This window comes from Carcharodon carcharias, chromosome 9, assembly GCF_017639515.1.
Source record: "Carcharodon carcharias isolate sCarCar2 chromosome 9, sCarCar2.pri, whole genome shotgun sequence".
Classification (NCBI taxonomy): domain Eukaryota; kingdom Metazoa; phylum Chordata; class Chondrichthyes; order Lamniformes; family Lamnidae; genus Carcharodon; species Carcharodon carcharias.
Genome location: NC_054475.1, coordinates 1762769 through 1782415, shown reverse-complemented (window position 1 = coordinate 1782415; position 19647 = coordinate 1762769). Strand labels below are relative to the sequence as shown.

The following is a 19647-nucleotide window of genomic DNA, read 5'->3' as shown; positions in this document are numbered from 1 at the left end:
CAAGTGGTGTTTTGAATCATTAGCCATTTAGCTTAGCTAGAATTTCATTATGCAACAGTTTAATTATTTAATTCAAGCCTATTAAAAACAGGAATTACTTCTGAGTAGGGGATGGTATATAGAGGGACCACTGCTTTACATGATTTGTAACCTAGACCTGGGTGTACAAGGCACAATTTCAAAATTTGAAGATGATGCAAGACCCTGAAGTATTGTGAACTGTGAGGAGGATAGTGATAGACTTCAAATGGATATAGACAAGCTGGTGGAATTGGCAGACATGTGGCAGATGAAATTTAATGCACAGAAGTGTGAAGTGATCCATTTTGGCCAGAGGAACAAGAAGAGGTGACATAAAATAAAGGGCACAATTCTAAAGGAAATACTGGATCAGAGAGACTTGGGTGTAAATGTGCATAAATTATTGAACGTGAAAGGGCAGGTCGAGAAAGCAGTTAATAAAATATACTGAATCCTCGGTTTTATAAATAGGGGCACAGAGTACAAAAGCAAGTAAGTTATGAACCTTCATAAAACATTGGTTCAGTCTCAATGGGAAGGATGTGAAGGTTTTAGAGAGGGTGCAGAAAAGGTTTACGAGAACGGTTCTGAGGCTGAGAAACTTCAGTTATGTGGGATTTATCAGCGAAGCTGAGGCTGTTCTCCTTGGAGAAGAGAAAGTTGAGAGATTTGTTAAATGTGTTCAAAATCATAAGGGGTCTGGATAGAGTAAATGGGGAGAAACCGTTCCCATTGACAGAGGGTCAAGAACCTTAAGGTGAATAACAAAAGAGGAAGAGGCGACATGAGGAAAAGCTTCTTTATGCAACAACTGGTTTGGATCTGGAATGCGCTGCCTGAGCGGAGACAGATTCAATTACAGTTTTCAAAAGGAAACTGGATAATTATCTGAAGAGAAAAGATTTTACAGAGCCACAGGGAAAAGGTCGGGGTGTGGGACTAGCTGATTTGCTGTTGCAGAAAACTGACACAGAGACAATGTGTTGAATGACCTTCTTCTGTGTTGTAGCTATTCCATGATTCTAGTATCCATTCAAGGAGCTTGATAAACACATGAGGATGAAAGAAGCTGAAGGTTACCCTGATAGTCTGATCAAGAAGGGTGGGAGGAGGCTTGTGTGGAACATAAACACCAATGCCGGTGGGTCCCAATACTCCAGCTGCCTCACGTTCTGCTCAGATTCCCTTGGGCCCCACTGACCTGACTGCCTTATACTCCATTTGGCCTCCCCTAGGTCCTGCTGCTCCAGCTGCCTCGTGCTCTGCACCCTGGAACTCACCTTCAAAACTTATCTTCCCACTCTTTGCTGTTCATCCAATCACAGGCTGGCTTCTCTCTGCATTTGCTGCTGATAGGCTCATTTGAACCTATCAGCAGCAAATGTAGGGATGAGCCAGCGCCTGTGATTGGATGAGCAGCTTCACAGCATTTTTCGGCTGTAAGTCATTTGAATGTCCAGCAAGTTTGGCAGGCCACGTTGAGCTGGACAAGTCTGCTTTAAATAGAAGGTGCCAAAATGGCATTCCAGTATGCCCTGGCAACAATGCACCACTGCTCTTGAGCCCTGCTTAGCTGCCTGGTGGTGGACTATCAGCAGCAGAATTGAGGGCCAGCGTTCCAGCTAGGCTCTCTGCCTGCCTGGTTTCAGAAACAGACAAAGGCCACCCTGTGGAGAGGCTCTCCCCCCCAACCCCCATACCACCACCATAATGATGGTCAGGCTGCTGAATCTATTTTTAACTTTAACTTTGAAAGTATTGGAGAGAGGGCATCTCCGTTTTGCAGTTCCCTCTCTCTCTCTCACTTCCGTGCTGTGGCATAACACTGCTGCCTTCAAACAGGAAGGCCATTGGATGCCCTCTAGCTTCGAGAGCCCACCAACCAACTTCAATTGGACAATGTGCTCACCCTCTGACCAATAATTGGCCAATTCAGGGAAGCTCATGGGTTTCCCACACAGTGCGGGCTTCTGACCCCCATTTAAACCTGATGGTGAGGTTCAGAAGTCCATAGAAAAATCCTGCCCATAACTGGACTTACTTCTCTGGAGCTTTTAACACTTATTCACCTTTATGAAAGCTACATATGTTGAAACTGAATATTTTTGAACTCTTATGAACAAAGCATCTCATTCTCTTTTCTTATTGGCTCTCCTCTACCCCTAACCTGAAGATGTTGTCTCTTTGTTCGGTACAGTCCCATGAAACATTGATTTGCTTGTACTTCTTTTAACTTAGTCTACTATATTCGCTGCTCAAAAATTCCATCTCGTCTACATTGGGGAGACCAAATGCAGACTGGGTGCCTGCTTTTCAGAGTGCTTTCGCTTGGTCCACAGGCATGATCCTGACCCTCCGGTTGCTTGTCATTTCAATTCACCACCTTGCTCTAAGGCTCATATTTCTGTCCTCGGCTTGCTGCAATGTTCCAGTGCAAACTGGAGGAACAGCACTGCATCTTCCGACTAGACACTCTGCAGCCTTCCAGACTTTGGGTTCAACAACTTCCGACCATGACCTCTGTCCACCATTTTGTATTTCTTTCCCCGGTACCAGTGTTCTCACACTTTCCTTCCACACAGTTCTGAAATTCATTCTGCTATTAACACCTACTCTGAACCAATACTTTGTTCCTTCTCTTCTACCATTCCCACTCTCTTTGCATTTTGTTCCATGACATCTTTGTAATTTAATCCCTCCTGCCCTCTAACCTATCCCTGATCTTCCCTTTTGCTCCACCTGACCCTCCCCTCTTATTCGGGGTAAAACCCATTACATTTCTGCCTCTCTTCAGTTCTGAAGAAGAGTCATATTGGATTTGAAACACTAGCTCTGGCTGGGATTTCCTGTGTTTGGTGGCGTGAGTGGACAATAAGGTGAGAAGGCCAAAAATCGGTTTCATGACATCATGAAACCAGTTAGCGATTGCCCGCTCCACCCGCCAATGGCGGGCTGTGTTCCCCACCATCGGACATCAGGAACCTCATTGTAACACATCAGCACATCATTATAAGGCCAGCCTGCCGGACTCATCCCCTCCCCCATGCTGGATCTTCCATCCAGTCAGTGGGAAAACATGCCAGAGCAGAACACATCTTGACAACTGTGACATGCAAAAGTTGAGAATTACCGCCAGGGCCTTGCTCACATCGCGGACATCCAAGGAGCAGAAGATGCTGGAGTCTGACAGCAACAGGATCCTAGAGGAATGTCCATGCCATGCTGGGTGGGTTCTTATGGACATGGCTCTGCTGCGAAGCAGCTCATGGAAGTTGGAAAGTCAATGTTGATGGTCACAACGGATCATGGTCGAGGGGGTGGGAGAGAAAGGTCCAGGATTGACTGGGAGAGGAAGAGGTGTCAGTGGTTGCGGGGTAAAGCTGGGAGGGGGGAATGAAGGTGTCAGTGGGGTGAGGTTGGAGATGGAGGGAGTAAGGGGTTGTGGAGCGGGTAGCTGGGGAGAAAATGGCAACTGGGGATGTTGGTGGAAGGGAGGTGGAATATATAAAGAAAGGAGGTCGGAGGGGGGAAAGAATGTGGAGAGAAGAAGGAGTCCAGAGGGAGGAAGGTTTGCATAGAGGAGAGGGAGTTCAGGGGGAGGAAGGAGTAAGGGTGAACTAAGGAGTCGGGAAAGGGCAAGGAGTAAAGATGGAGGAAGGAGTGAGGGTGTCTGAGGGAGTCAGGAAAGGGGGAGGGACTGAGCCAGGAGGGGGAAGGGGTCCAAAGTGGTGTATGTCCAGGTGAATGTGCAAGGGAGGGGTCTGATTGGTTCATGACTGCCTCCTGTGGAGCAAACTGAGGGTGGGTGTGGTATGAGGGTATGATGAGAATGACCGAGGGCAGAGTGAGGCAGTAGGGTGGGAGGGCGAGGATTCGATGGTAGCTGTAGAAAGGGTGGTGAGGGTGGTTGGTGGGGGCTCGGAGGCAGACACGGACCCTGAGGGTGGGAAGGAGGAGGTCGGGGTCGGGTGTGTGGTTGGGGGGGGGGGTGCAGTGAGTTGTGATGGGGTGAGATTTTCTGGAAGGAAGGGAATGTGCACATTCACCTGGACGTCCCTGAAGGAAAAAGGATTGTGGCTGGTAGGTCATGATGGGGAGGTGGAAGGTGATGCCGGGTGGGGGGCGATCAGTCATGGAGGGGAGGGGGAAGGTGATGCCGGGGGGCGGGGGGGCGTCAGCCATGGAGGGGAGGTGGAAGGTGATGCCGGGGGCGGGGGGGGGGTGGTCAGCCATGATGGGGGAAAGGAAATGGGTGACTGAGGAGGGGAAAAGTTGGGGGAGCTGACAAAAAAGCAGCTCCAGACCATGGTGTCCAAATCGAAAATGAAGCGACGGTTGTGGTGGGTGAGATCAGGTGCTGTATGGGGGTGGGATCAGTGGGTGGGCAGAGACGCAGGTCAGCTCAGATGGACAACTGAAAGCGAACCCCAGCAGGCAGCATTGAAAATGCTCAGGACATTGAGGTGAGTGTGAGACGTGAAGAATCCGTTTGTGTGGGAGGGAGCTTGCACAAGGCTACATAAGGCCCTGCCACACACACTTCTCCCTCCAGAATCACTCGTTGGCCAGTTGTTCCATTTGTGGTGATGAGGGTGAGGGGCTCAGAGGCTGCCGACTCTAGCACGCGCCCGCTGAGCGAAATATTGTGCGAGTGCACAATGACGCTGGGATGCTCGCCCGACATCATCACACCCTATTTTACACCCGATCGGGTCAGGTGCCCGCCCGCCTGTGGGCTGTAAAATTCTACCCTTGATGTTTTGTGCATTTCCATCATGGTTTGTTGGATAATTATCTGAAGTGGGAATCCTGGACAAGGTCCCACTTCCAGTCCTGTTGCTCTGATGCCAGTTAGTTTCCTTACCATTGCCATGGAGATTAGCCTACCCAGCACAAACCAGTACTCGGAACTGGGACTTTCTTTCCTTGTAAGGCTCATCCATTCAATAGATAAACCCTCTGAGCTGTGGAGGAGGCTCCAACCTAATTACCTTTCAAAAAGGAAACAATTCTACAGTTGAATTTAAAGTTAATTTTTAAAAATTCATTCATGGGGTGTGGGATGTCATTGGTAAATACCAAGTAATGATGGGGTTTCCCTGTACAGTTATCTTGCTTCAAAGTACTGAAATCATGTGCTTTGCTTTTAGAAATGTCAATCAAATATCTAGTCCCCTGGGGCTGAAAGTGTGACATTAAACTATGCAGACCAAGGAGATCTTAGATTCTACTCCTTGGTTACCCAAAATCATTCAGGCAGCCACTGCAATGCTGCAAGCCTCAGTACCACTAGAGTAGGAAGAAATGAAAGATAAAGCTTGCTTTAATGGTGCGTCTTATCAAGCTTATGCACATCCCAAAGCTCTTTAAAAATCAATGGTTTAATAATTTTCTTTCAAGTGTAGCCACCATTGTTATGTCGATATTTGAGCAGCCAATTTGTACACCAAAAGGCCTGATAAACAGCAGTGCTAATAAAAAGCAAAGTTAAGCTATTTTACTGATAGAGGAATAAATGTTGGATTGAACATCAGTAGATAATCCTCTGCCTTTCATCGGATAATGCTGTTGGATTTGAAGCAAAAACAGAAAATGCTGGAAAAACTCAACAGGTCTAACAGCATCTGTGAAGAGAAAAACAGAGTTAACGTTTTGAGTCCGTGTGACTCTTCTTCAGAGCAGCTCTGAAGAATCACACAGACTTGGAATTAAGATTTAGCATAAGTCACTCCCTTTAAAAAGGATAGGAAGAAAATGAATATAGGAAAATTGAAATGGAAACTAGTTGTAAATGAACAGATCTAACATTGTTTGGCTCGCAGACTCCATTCGGACAATGACCTGTAATCCTAGTTATATTAATGTGCTGAAAAAGCCATCTAATTCTAAACATTAATTTTCTTTAGCTCCATGTATGTTCCCAGTAGCCTGAAGTGATTTTCTTGCCTGTAACCTGCCTCGTTGTTCAATAATCAACTCAGAGTCACATCATCGAAGTTTCTCAGAACTTAACAAAACTAAGAATAAATAGCATATCAACTTCATTATTAACATCTATTTTTTAGCACTCTTTCATAACCTGGAAGGCTTACACTATAGTAATTCTACACTACTATAGATTTCCTCAGAAAGGAAAGTGTCATTTGGAACTCTATATTGGAGTGGAATAATTTGTTAAGGTGGAAAAAAGGGGTTATTAAAAGTGAAGTAGTGATGTGTCTCATGAGTCTGACATTTCAAGTGGCCAGAGACCAGATGATGTGAGTAAGCAGAGAAATGATGGAACAAGAACTGGGTGTTACAGATTTTGTGGTTGGTATAGCACAATTGCCAGATATGTATCAAAACAAATTGGGTAACAAGTTGAACTAAAAATATCTCAGGAGAAAGAAAGTCATGACAGTTGGAGCGGATGCTACTAATTTTAACAGTAAGCTTAGAGGGATAGAACATAGACCTCTGTCTATGGTGTACCATATGTAGCAATGTAATACTGGAAGAGAGTCAACAGCTAAAGTTGGCAAAACGGTACCACTTTTGACAAACTAAATAATGTTTGCAGAAATAGCAAACTGTACCACAAAATAAAGATCAAATTATATAATATCAACATTTTATCCACTTGGCTATATGGCACTGAATTCTGGAGAATGATAAAGTCTATGTAGAAAATCTTCACATTTTTGGCAACAGTTATCTCTTCAAAATACTCAACATCAGCTGTATGGATAATCTGTGGGAGCGAGAAGTCAGGAAAAGAACAAAGCTGCTATTAGTAAGCCAAGCTGTGAACCAAAAACTCCTTGGCTGGTAGTCACTTGTCAAGAATGCAGAATATCCTAGTATGCACTGAATTGGTTCTCTGATGAAATGGAAAGCCAAGAATAACCTAGTCAAGTACAGTACAGCAAAGAAGAACCTTCTAGAATGTACTACTGATTGGAAAGAGGCAAAGCAGCAAACCTTAAACAGGTAGAATGGAAGAGACTGATGTTGATTCAAAATGCACAAGATTCACAGGCAGAGAATTAGTTACAGTGTCAGTTGAATTCACCGACACATGCAAGAAGAACATCGAAGAAATCCAAAACTGTTGTGTGCTCCAGAAAATGTAACGGTAGTATAGTTGGATCATGATGAACTATGTCATCAAGGTCTTACAGCATTTCAGAATGTCACAGATTGATGTTCAGCTGAATTCAGCCATCTTGTACTTTTGCCTTTGCTGTTACAATTCCATCCCTCTGTCTGTGTTATAGAAGATTTGCTAGGGTCTCTCACTACAGCTGCAATACTATTCTGTCCTTTCCCACTCTACTTAATCAGCTCACCTTGTTCCAAGCTGCTATGCTGTCATTTTTAAAAATGTATTTGGTTTGCGTGTGAAGTGATGGTGACAAATGTTAAATTTGTGTGCCATTCAGATCCTGTAAGGTTGTTTGGTGCTTGATTATAGCATTTTTGCAATTAGTTTACCTCTTAGATGCCTAAACGATGTTTGATTTACGAATGCCTGTATTTTACAGGACACTCCTGGCGGGCTTTCCACACTCTACCCTCTCTAAATTTGAGGTAATCTAAAACACTGCACCAAGTCCTGATCACCCATTAACCCTGTGCTCGCTGACCTACACTGGCCCCTGGTTAAGCGATGCCTCAATTTCTAAAAAAAAATCCTCATCCTTGTTTTCAAATTCCTAAATGGTCTTGCCCCTCCCTACCTCTTTAATCTGCTCTGTTCCCACAATCCTCCGAGATGTCTGAGCTCCTCTAAATCCGGCCTTTTCAGTGTCCCTGATTTTAATTGCTCCACCCATGGAGCAGCTGCTAAAGCACTTAGCCCGGCAATTCCGTGGCCAAACCTCTCTGCCTCTTTACCTCTCTTCCTTCCTTCAAGAAGTACCTTAAAATGTACCTCTTCAACCAACCAAGCTTTTTGTCATACTGTCCTGACATCTCCTTGTGTAGCTCGGTCACCTATCTTGTTCTAAATGCCCCATGTACTGTGCTTTCAGATGTTTTAATCTGGTAAAGATGCTACAAGCTGTTTTTGTTGTATTCTATTTAAAATTTATTGCTTGACTAATTCACTTTAATTAATCAACAGCAATAAGAGAATCACTTTTTGATGAGAGCAATTTTAAGAGCAATTTTTGTTGGAAAAATCCATTTGCTGGTGAATACAACCTCTCACATTTTATTAAGCATGAAGTAAGCTCTGTGATAAATTAATGTTAAGCAAATTAACTTCACCTTTCATATCCCCTCCATTGATTGTTGTCAGTCGACTGCCACGAAGCAGCAACTTCACTAAGTTCTCCAGGTTTTCGAATGGTTCTTGGGAGAGTTTTGTAATTCTGTTGTGTGCCAGTCTCAGCTGCTTTAAACTGCTAGGCAATGGTGCAGGTATGTCTATCAAGTTATTGTAATTCATGTACAGATTTTCAAGTTGGTTAAGACTGCTAAACACGCCTTTTCCAATATTCTTACTTTTAATTTTGTTTCTGTCCAAGATCATCCATTTTAGGGCAGTTGTGTTCTTGAACATCCCTGCAGGGAGGCGTTGGATGCAATTGCCTTGGATGTACAGGTGTTGGGTTCTAAATGGCAACATCAATGGTACATGCAGCAGTGCCCTGTTATCACAATACAATGCAGTGGGCCAATGGATCAGGCAGTCACACTCTGAAGGACAATCTTCAAAACCAAAGTATCTGAAGTAGTCAGAAGTAATTCTTCCACTGAGTGACAACACCGTGGGATCGCCCTCATCATCGCTAAACAAAACTGGCATCCCACCATAGTCAAGACCTGCACAATGTACAGTGAAGACTAAAGCTATGAGGGTGTGAACAAATCTGATGTCCATTTCTATAAAAGGCATGTGTTCAACAGGTCCTTGAAAGAGGTGGTTGGAGATATTATAATTCTGCAAAGGAGAAATGCTGTTTACTTTTATGCAACTATTATAAAAATATTTTGCGACGTAGAATCAGAGAATTATGCAGCATAGAAGGAAACCATTCGGCCCATTGTGCTGATGTTAGTTTTATGAAAGATCTATCAAATTAAGTCTATTCCTCTGTTCATTCCCTCCAGCCCTGTAAACGTTTCCCCTTTAGGTATTTATCCAATTTCCTTTATGAAAATTGTTATTGAATCTGATCTCACCACTCTCTCAGGCAGTGCATTCCAGATTGTAACAACTCACTGTGCACATTATTTTATGCTTCATATCACCTCTAGTTCTATTGCCAGTCACTTTAACCCTCTGCCTTCTGCCACTGGAATTACGTTTCTCCTAATTTACTCTTATCAAAACCAATCACGATTTTGAAGACCCCTATTAAATGCCCCCTTTAACCTTCACTGCTGCCCTAAAGAGATCAAGCCTTGTTGCTCCAGTCTCTCCACGTACCTGAAATCTTTCACCTGCGGCACCATTATAGTAAATTTCTTCTGAACCCTCTCCAAGTTCTTGACACCCTTACGAAAGTGTGGTGCCCAAATTTGAACTCAATACCCCAGCTGGGATGTAACCAGTGTTTTGTAAATGTTTAGAACAACTTCTTTGCTTTCGTACTCTGTGTCTTTATTTAGAAAGCCAAGGCTAAATCACAACTATATTTATTTTTCCCATTCCCTCCTGGGTTATGGATTCTGAGACTGTTGGTTACTGTGCAGCAACTGTCTCAAGTCGCCTTTGTTTATCTGGGAGCTTTCATTGGGCGTATCAGTAGATTGCTTTGGTCATATGGGTCACAAGAGGCTGTTGTCCTCAAGTGACATCCACATAATTATCATTACAGCATTGGGTCACTGGATATCAATCCAGAACAATTTTCCCCTCACTCGTCCAAACCAATTGAAACATCTCTGTCATCACATGAGCTGACAAAACTCAGTGCCGACTTGGTATGGAACCAAAGGTTTTCTTGCTTGTTTATAGGTCAGCTACTCACTGGATAAACTGACTGAACCATCAGTGGAGCCCCCAGGATTGTACAGAATATATTGCAACATGAAGAAAGACTTTTTTTTATGCAGTGAGTGGTTAGGGTTTGGAATGTTCTGCCTGAGAGTGTGGTGGAAGCAGGTTCACTTCAGAAAGGAACTGGACAAGCCCCTGAAAAGAGCAAATTTGCAGGGCTATGGGGAAAGAGTGTCAGAGTGGGACTTGCTAAATTATTCTTGCAGAGAGATGGCACAGACTCAATGGGCCAGATAATTTCCTTCTATGTACAATAGTGCAACAAACTGAATTGAAGGGTTCTAATAGCATTGTAAACATGAAGATAATTGGCAGGAGAAATTTGGACATTGTATATGCAAATGTTTATGTTCCTTTTATATACTAGAGTTACTCATTAACTTTCTGTCAACAACCATAATCCCAATATCTATCTGGCCTGGATTTATTGATAATAATGGTGGCAAGTCGGCCAGCATCCACCATCATTACTCCTCTGATAGTGGCAACAACTTCTGGAGTTCACACGTATGCAATTAAACACAGAATTCCAGAAGTTGCTGTCGGTGATTCTACCCTTGTCCAGAGGGTCCACTTTTGAGATCCATCCCTGGATGCAATCAATTAGAAATCACTGAGCTGATGAGAATCTCCACGCTTACTCTATTAGTCTCGCTGTAATAACCCTGGAAAAAGCTACACCCCAATGAGTTGTGACTGGGCTTTTAACAGCGGACTAAGCTCGCACTGACCCCAAAAAGAGTGATTTTATATTTTTTGAATGTCAAATTCCTTCGATATTTTGAATTTCACATTTTAAAACTATTTTTAAAGTTCATGATATTTTAATTTCTACCTTAATGTGTACATTCCAACCACTTATTCATAAAATTGTTATCTGTAAAATTTAAAATGCAAAGAGAAGGGATTCCATGCTTTTTACTTTTAGGTTTGCTGTTTATGAGAATATGTCATGTAATTGGCTGCTAACACTGTGTCAGATACCTGGGCCGGTATTTTATGGCCCCACAATGGCAGGACCGGGGCCATAAAATGTGGCGAGCAATTCTAAACTCCATTGGCTTCAATGGGACCGTAAAATCCTGCTGGCGTAAAATTCCAACCAAGGGATCCCCTTGACTTGGAGCAGAGTTTTGGATTGGTACCCCTACATCAGCATCAAATGGGGGTCAGGACGCTGTACTGTGTGGGATCGTTATCCAGTTAAGCATAGTGGATGGGGTCCTGAAGCTGGCGTGCCAATAGAAGGCCCTTTAGCTCAGAAGAAGCAGTTTTCAGTTTAGCTGAAGGACAGAGGGTGTCTCCAAATTCAGGCACTCTCTGCCACTTTCAAGTTACAAAATGACCTCAGCAGCCAGGCCACTGTTGTGGTGGGAACCCCTCCACAGGTCAGTCTGTGGCTGCAGCTACAGTCAGGCAGGTGGGGAGGGCCTCAAAGCCTGCCTGGAGTGCTTGCACCCTGGTTAGCGGGAGGACTGCCACCTTAAGGCAGCTGGCCTAGTCCCTGATGGTGTGAGGGGGTGGGGGGTATAGTCGGTCTCTGGAAACGGCCAATTGAGATCAATTAAGTTACCTCAACTGGCTGCCTGCCAACTGTGGGAAGGTAGCCCTTCTGACTGTCCTGCCCCCACCCCCATAAATCCCACCTCTGGGAAAATGACCCGAGGAGAGGATGGGGGATGGGAGATGGGGGATGGGGGATGGGGGATGGGGGGTGCGGGGCAGGATGGTGCCAGCCTAATGACCGGCAGTGCAAAATTTCATGCCTGCCTCTATGCTCTCCCCCTTATTGGGGCAAAAGTTGAGCTCTTGGTGCCAAATCAAATGTTGACAGCAAAGGCTCAAGTGGAGCCTAAACATTGGGATGGGCTGGTTGAGTCGAATGGCCTTCTGCCTTATATTATATGTAATCCTTTGTATTTAAAGGGAAATCCACATAGACCGCTAGACCTTTGTGGGTGACTGTCTCTGAGTCCAGTGGTGAATCCTGTACCTTCACCAGGCTGTGAAACCTCGATCATATATATATGTACATCCAGCAACATCTCAAATCCAAAGAGTTTGGGTTTGAGAAATATATGAGAAAGCTTAGCTGCCTGAGGGCCTGGAACAGGTGGACCACAATAGCCAGATTCTGAAACTACTTCTGGGTTTAAGTTGCTGGTTGCAGTCCAAGTTTTCAGGTGACGTTGACCTGATGTGTCAGACAGTAAACCTGATCTTTAATTGATGGGCTATTGTGGACAGCAATGACTGGGATTATGTAACTGGTAACATTGTTATGCCAGGATCCCTTTTACTAATAGAGTGCAGTGCAATGTTAAATATACCTAAAGCCTTTAATATTGATGCGTTCCTTTGAGCACTTTTCCAAAGCTTCCTCCCTTGTACTGCACTTCCTCAGTACCACAATGCAGCTTAAACCTCTGACTGAGTAGGTCTAAAGACTTGTTAAAGGTTTCCCTAGGCAAACAAGTTACAGGTACCTGAAGTTTTTGAAGGACTTTAGCCCTTGGTTCTTTAAGGAACTAGCCTTTGTCTTAAAGCCAGCAGAAAAAATTTAATCCAGACACAGTTTGTGTGGATAAAGTCAAGGGCACAAATGATAGGCCTGAGGAGAGATGACTCTGCCCAATATGAATCCATGTACTTGCACAAACATGTACTAGCCGGGTGTATCTCTCTCCAGCAGCAGAAGAAAGCAGAAAACCTCCCAAGCACCACGTAAGTGGATCCCTCAGTCTAAAGTTCTGGGTCCCCTCAGAAATTCCTGCCCCTTTTCTGCCAATCCTCTTCATGTAAATTTAAGAGCCTACATCATTTTCAGTTTCTCTCTTGACAACGGGGCTACTCACTTCCTGCAACTCCAGTTACAAAAATGCAATCAACGTCTTTTTATTAAAGGACATTGAGACACAATTAATTTAGCATCTCAAAGCAGAACCTGTGGCTTTAGAATTCCTCTGGTGTCTGAACCTGGCAGATACCATTCCGTTTCAGTCTTACAGGGTCAATTAAGATACCTGGGCATTGAGTAAAATCACATCCCAGGCCTATGGCTGTTGGCTGATCTCCGAGTACATTTTTAAGTTGCCTTCAGAAGCCAGAACTCCTGTATTTACACAACCTTGCCACAATATGGAACTTATAATTTTGAGTTATTTTGAATTTAATATCACGCCAGATTTAATAGTGACGTTTTTGTGTTTTTTTACAAGCAATTTAAAAATAATCTTCAAAGAGTTGTGACTAATTCAAAACATTGCTACCTTCAAGATCTCACACATGTTTTCAATAGTACAGCTGTGTGAGAATAGAGGTAGGATTTAACACAAACCTTTTTGTGTTTACAGTATTGGGATGTTATAAGTAATAACACTATTATTCATATCTTTATCTTAATGGAAATAAGCATACTCACCGCTTCATAAACTTTACAGAGTACATGTTAAATGAGCAGGGATTAATTCAGAAATCTGTCTATAATTATCAGAGATCAATTCTATCTGAAATCTAAAACAGTGCGGGTAAAAAGGTTACACGTACTGTTTCAAATTGGAACAATTTAATCAGGTTCCTGAGTAAACAGAGGCTGCTTTAACCAATCACTGCAGAAGTGCTGGGCACCAATGTAATTTATTTGGTGCCCTCCACTGAAGATAATAGTGGATTATAGAGTTTTATTGAGCCAGTCTTTAGCTTTTCTCCCACTTTTCTTTCTACTGTATAAGATGCTTCACCTCAGGATTCAATATTAAAATAAGAAATGTTATTTAAAACAGGTTTTTCTCAAGTGTACCTGCATGCCAAGGGTTACAATCTACACATAAAAGCTCTCCAGTATGAGGGACCATAATCTGACTTACATTTTCCATCAAACTAATGAGGAGGTTCTGTAATGATGTATTATATTTTGCAAAAAAACAAAGCATTATTCATCCCGTTGGCATTTTCAGACTTTGAATTTCAGACTACAAAGTCAAACTCTACTCTGTGCAATTTCTTATTTGCCATGATCTTTGATAGTATTCCAACTAATTATTTCAAAGATAGATTAATTAGCAAATAAGCATAACCTTCTGATTTGAATTCAACAAATGCAACAAATCTCAGCAAAATCTTTTAAATTGTAGACGATAAAGGAGATAAAAGGTACTTACTTGCAGGCGAAAGAATATCTCGAGTTAAATGTGATATTCATTGGGAGCAATGTTGTGGAGAGTTTTCTGAGTGGTCAGCAAGTTTTGGAACTGTGTGTTTTAAAGCAAGCTCAAACCCTGAGTTTAATCATACTGCAATATAAAACTTCCTCAACAGGTTTCAATGCATAATCGGTAAAGCATGTGTATTAAAGGAGATGGAACAAATGACAGTATTGAGTTTAACCCCTCTGAATGCACTTTTGTTTCCAGTTTAAGGGATGACCTTAAATAACTACCACTGTCTCAAATTTCCCCCAGAAGAGGGTCCAACATTGTTTTACTACCACCTGATCAGAACTATAAAAGGCTGTGGTCAGATCATAAAATGTCATTGATAGACAGCTCCAAATATTAATTCTGTTTTAATGAGAAAACTTTACTCATGTAGACGTTACTAAATACCTTGTTATAACTATGATGTGAATGCACTAAATTGCCAAAATATAATATTAAGAATGTGTTTCAAGGCAGCTACATAGCAAAGGCTCTGTTGGTGCTATGAACTCTATGCAAAGCTAAAGCAGAATTTTAAATTTGATTGAATTTGAAACCCTTGATATAAATTACTACTGCTTAGATAATATACAGTTTGAACAGCAAAGAATAGCAGTGAGGCAGAAGCAGAGGCTCTGCCTCAAACTGATTTTGTTTATGTTTTTTAAGAATGATGGAGTAATAGGAATAAAAAGAACCAATGCACTGATGGTCAATGCCTTCAGCTTTAAGGCCCTGATCTCTGGAATTGCATCCCTAAACCTTTCTCTTTCTCTTTCTCTCTCTTAAGACATTCCTTAAAATCTACTTCTTTGACCAAACTGTCCTAATGCCTCCTTCTCTGTCCCAGTGTCAACTTTAATCTGATTATCTTGACGTGAAGCACCTTGGGACGCTTTGCAACAATGAAAGGCACTATGTAAATGCAAACAGTTGCAGTTGTTTTTTTGGCTAAATGTGACTCAGATTAAAAGGGTAGTACTTTCTAAGGCCCCATGCTCTCTGTTGCCAATGCCATGCACTCAGCAGGAAGCTTGTGTGAATATCTTTGAGATTACATGGGTATCTTTTATGACTGCTTCTGCTCGACCCCCCTGCAGTAGTTTTAAGAGCCCACAAAAGTAGAAAAGTTATATTTAAGCTTTATAAAGCTCTGGTTAAGCCACAATTGGGCATTGTATCCAGATCCGGGGTGGGGGGTGGGGAATGGTGGAGAATTGTTAGAGGATTACAAGAATTTGACAGATTTGGATAAAATTGGCAAACAAAAGCTGTTCCTGAAGGTAGAAAGACGAGGGGGCACAGATTTAAGGTTTTGAACAAGAGATGTAGAGGTGATGCGAGGAAGAACTTTTTTATGCAGTGAATGGAATTCGCTGCCTAGGAGGATGGTGAAAGCGGAGAGGATCAATGATTCAGAAAGGAAATTGGAAGGGAACTTGCGGGAAATAACCTTGCAGGGCTACAGGGATAGAATTGGGGAATGGGACTGACTGGATTGTTCTAAAGAGAGCCGACATGGACTCAGTGGCCCACATGGTATCCTCCTGTGTTACTATGACTCTATGATTCTATGGCTTCTCAATCTGGCTGGCTGCCAAGCAGGAAACAGCATGAAAGAAATTCTAATGAATACTGGCCGTCCTCCTTACCCATAGGATTTCAGGTTTCCACCTCACTACCACGTGTCCCAACGCCTGAGCACAAACGTTGGGGCTGTCTAGTCTGCAAACAGGGGCATACAATGTTGTTGTGGGGTGGTCGAGTTGTATTATTAATGTTAGTGTTGATCTGCAGATGCTTCTTAAGTGGAAACATTAAGTTTATTTACAATATGCTCAGCAGCAACTACACGTGTGCTTTCAAATCCAGCTCCATGGGCAGAATTTTCAGGGTGACGTGGGGCTGGGTGGGGGTGGGTGGGGGTGGGTGGGTGGGTGGGCGCTATGCAGTGCGATGCACACCCGCCTTTAATTAAAGGCCTTGTTAAGGCCGCTAACTCTGCAACTGAAGCCGATTTTGAGGAGCCCGTGTGGTCCTTGCCTTGGTGCATGGGCCCAATGGGCAGGCGGGTAAGTGACTTTGTAACAAACCTCATCCACGGGCAGGATGTGTGGACTCAGAGGGGTTGTTCATGTTTTATCTGAAGTATTTAATGCAGAAAGCGTTTTAAACTTGCCTGTGTGATTGTTACTAGCTCAGATCGATTTCCAATAGCTTTCTCTGTACTTTGAAGCTTCAGCTCAGCTCTCTGCAGTCAGGAATCTTTCTCGGGCCTGCAGCTTTCCAGAGGCCTCCATTTAGCCTGGGTATGGGTTCTGACATCTCCACTGGAGGCAGCTCCCCTGAGGAGGAAGGGAGGGATAGAATAAGGAGGAGGCCAGGAGTGGACAATCAGCCTCCAGGGGAGCCACCTTTTGGTGGCCAGGCTCAGGCACAAGGGGCGCAGGGTCAAGAGGTTGTCCAAGGCAGAAGGGGCTGCAGAAGATGCCACAATCCTGCTGCCAGGGTTTACAGGCAGTGAAGCAGCTACCTCAGTATGACTGAGGTGCAGTGCCGAAGGAGGATCCGTCTGTCAAGGGAGACAGTCAACTATATCTGTCAGATGATTGGCCCTGAGATCTCCCCTAACTGTGTGTTTGGACACCCCATGCCAACGGCTCTGAAGCTCACAGTTGCCCTCAAGTTCTATGCCTCTGGCTCCTTCCAGGGCTCGGTGGGTGATCTTTGCGGTGTCTCCCAATCAGCTGTCCACACTTGTGTCAAGCAGGTCACAGACGCTCTGTTCAGACGGGCATTGACCTTTATCCACTTCCGCTGGGACCAGGCCAACCAGACACCGTGAGCCAGAGGCTTCACGGCCATTGCTGGCTTCCCCCGTGTCCAGGGTGCTATAGGCTGTACACATGTGTCCATCAAGGCTCCAGCAGGTGAGCCCGATGCCTTCATCAACAGGAAGGGCTTCCACTCCATGAACGTGTAGATAGTGTGTGACCACAGGATGCTGATTTTACAAGTCTGTGCAAGGTACCCAGGCAGCTCCCACGACACCTACATCCTCAGACACTCTCAGGTGCCGGGGCTCTTCAGTGCTCCAGCCCGGCTGGATGGATGGCTGCTGGGTGACAAGAGCTGTCCCCTCAGAAGGTGGCTCATGACCCCTCTCCACCATCCAAGAACAGAAGCTGAGCAGCGGTACAATAGGAGCCACAGCTCCACAAGGGCTGTGGTGGAGAGAGCCATTGGTCTTCTCAAAATGTGCTTCCGATGCCTGGACCGCTCAGGGGGCGCACTCCAGTACCCCCTAGATTGTGTCTCTGTGATAGTGGTTGCATGCTGCGCTCTCCACAATCTTACACTGGAAAGGGGGGGATGCAGTTGACGATGAAGACCTTGACACAGTGGATGAGGCTGCACATGATGAGTCCAGCAGTGCCTCAGAGGATGAGGAAGTACAGGGCGATGATGAGGGGCAGCACGTCAACCCGCTACTACACCAAGGAGGCAGGGACACCCGGGAGACTTTAATCCAATGAACCTTCAGCTAACTCCACACACATGGATCAGCAGGAGCAGCACTGCCTGGAACTACCACATGTGGCACTTGGTGCTACATCTCCCACCTCATCAGCTGCAACTAAGGGCTTAGTACAGAAACATCAATGTCCACTCAAACACTCATGAGATGTCTGTGAAACATACAAATGCAGCACAAAGGAAACACCCTCAGCCATGGTAACTCGTGTGGATTTTATTTTCATCCATCATATGGTGCAGCAAAATTAATTCCTAATGTCATTACAACGTCAAAAAATATAAATTCCCTAATCTCAGGCCAACACTAAAGCACCAGTGAGAAACCCGTGCTGTGCCTTATGCTTACATTTCTGGGTGCTACGTCTAGGTACCACCCCATCGCTGGGAGTGGCTTGTGAGCCAGCTGCTGACTCTGCTGTCCTGTTGGCCTCGATAACCTTGGCGGACGTCCTCTGGCCCATGGAGCCTGTGCTGACCCCGCCTGGCATCTCCTCAGCCGTCGCAGCCTCAAAGGATGCAAAGGTCACTGGCAGAGGGGCGGAGGAGCTGCTGCCCTCATCCGGAGCGCCTTGAGAGGTGCACGCAGAGACGACAGGCAGCTGGTGCGCCAACGTGAGGTCGCTTTGGACCTCCCTGCTCACCGTAGATGGATGAGCACCGAGCTGTGACACTTGGTGCCCAGACCATCTCCCACATTACCAATGACCAATGGTGGCCACTGGCACTGTGAGGGCTTGCAGGTCCGAGTGTAACCCCAGGAGAAGTTGGTTATTCTGCTGGAAGCCCCTCTCCAGGAGAGTTGCCAATCGCTCCATGGAGGAAGCCTGATGCTCTAACGTGAGGTTCATGGCATCACTCACGCTCCGCGTGGACTCCTCCATCACGGAGACCAAGCGGAACATACTCTCATGCAACACTCCCAGATGCTCCCGCGCACCCGGCCGCATTTCCTGTAGCTGTTCTGTGGTGGAGGACTCCAGAGGCACATCATCACACCCCGACTGAGCGTGTGCCTGGTCCCCTGCAGTCCTCTGGACTGCACCATCGGCACTCTATGTCCATGTCATCTCCTCCAGCGATTGTGAAATACCCTCTCCACTGTGCCCCGGGACACTAGCCGACATCATAATCCCCACCGATGTGCTAGTATTTGCGCTGGTGCCTGCCTCGCTGAAATGGTGTGACGCAGGTGACAGTTCAGGCCCCTCAGGTGTGAGAGGGGGTATATGTAATTCCTCCTGGTTGACAGGCTCTGATGCTGCTAAAATGAATACCAAGGACAGTGGATCAGTTAGTGTGCACACACTGACACACTTCATCCCTTTCCCCCAGGTTCATAATGCGCTCAACCTTCCAGAACCTAAGGAGATGAACATTGGTGGGTGGCAAATAGTCAGGAGGAGGCCCAAACATTACAGGCGGATACAGACAGGCTGGTCAGATGGCCTCAGGAATGCCACATGGAATGTTACATGGATACGTCTGAGGTGATGCACTTGGGCAAGACAAACAAGGTACGGGAATACATGAGAAATGGTGGGACCGTGGGGAGTCACGACGATTACAGGGACCTTGCTGGGCAGACCCGTTAAGGTAGCAGAACAGGAACATAAGGCGTTTAACAAGGCAGAAGCCAGACTTGCCTGTATTAGACGAGGAATAGAATGTAGGAAAAGGGAGGTCATGTTGCAAATGCAGAAAACGCTGTCGAGGCCACATCTACACTTCTGCGTTCAGTTGTGACCTGTGCTTCATGGGAGGGATGGGATTGGAGTGGGGAGAGTGCAAAGGTTCCTGACCTGGATACATCCTGGCCTGGAGAGTTGGAGTGATGAGGAAACATTGCAAACACTTGTGACATTTGTTGTGGAGCACAGGAGATTGACGGGTCACCTTATTGAG

At 44.9% G+C, this 19647-nt stretch overlaps 1 protein-coding gene across 1 annotated transcript in view; it reads right to left on the bottom strand.

Moving 5' to 3' along the window:
• zgc:113307 (uncharacterized protein LOC553753 homolog) overlaps window positions 1–18647 on the bottom strand; it is a 52424-nt gene extending 33777 nt beyond the window's left edge. Inside the window, exons 1-4 of the mRNA XM_041195294.1 lie at window positions 18445–18647; window positions 12006–12172; window positions 9440–9507; window positions 8275–8950 (exon numbers count right to left, since the gene is read on the bottom strand). Of these exons, the coding sequence (XP_041051228.1) occupies window positions 8275–8950; window positions 9440–9507; window positions 12006–12172; window positions 18445–18647 (1114 nt within the window). The remainder of the gene's footprint in view (window positions 1–8274; window positions 8951–9439; window positions 9508–12005; window positions 12173–18444) is intronic.
• Window positions 18648–19647: the final 1000 nt, after the last annotated feature.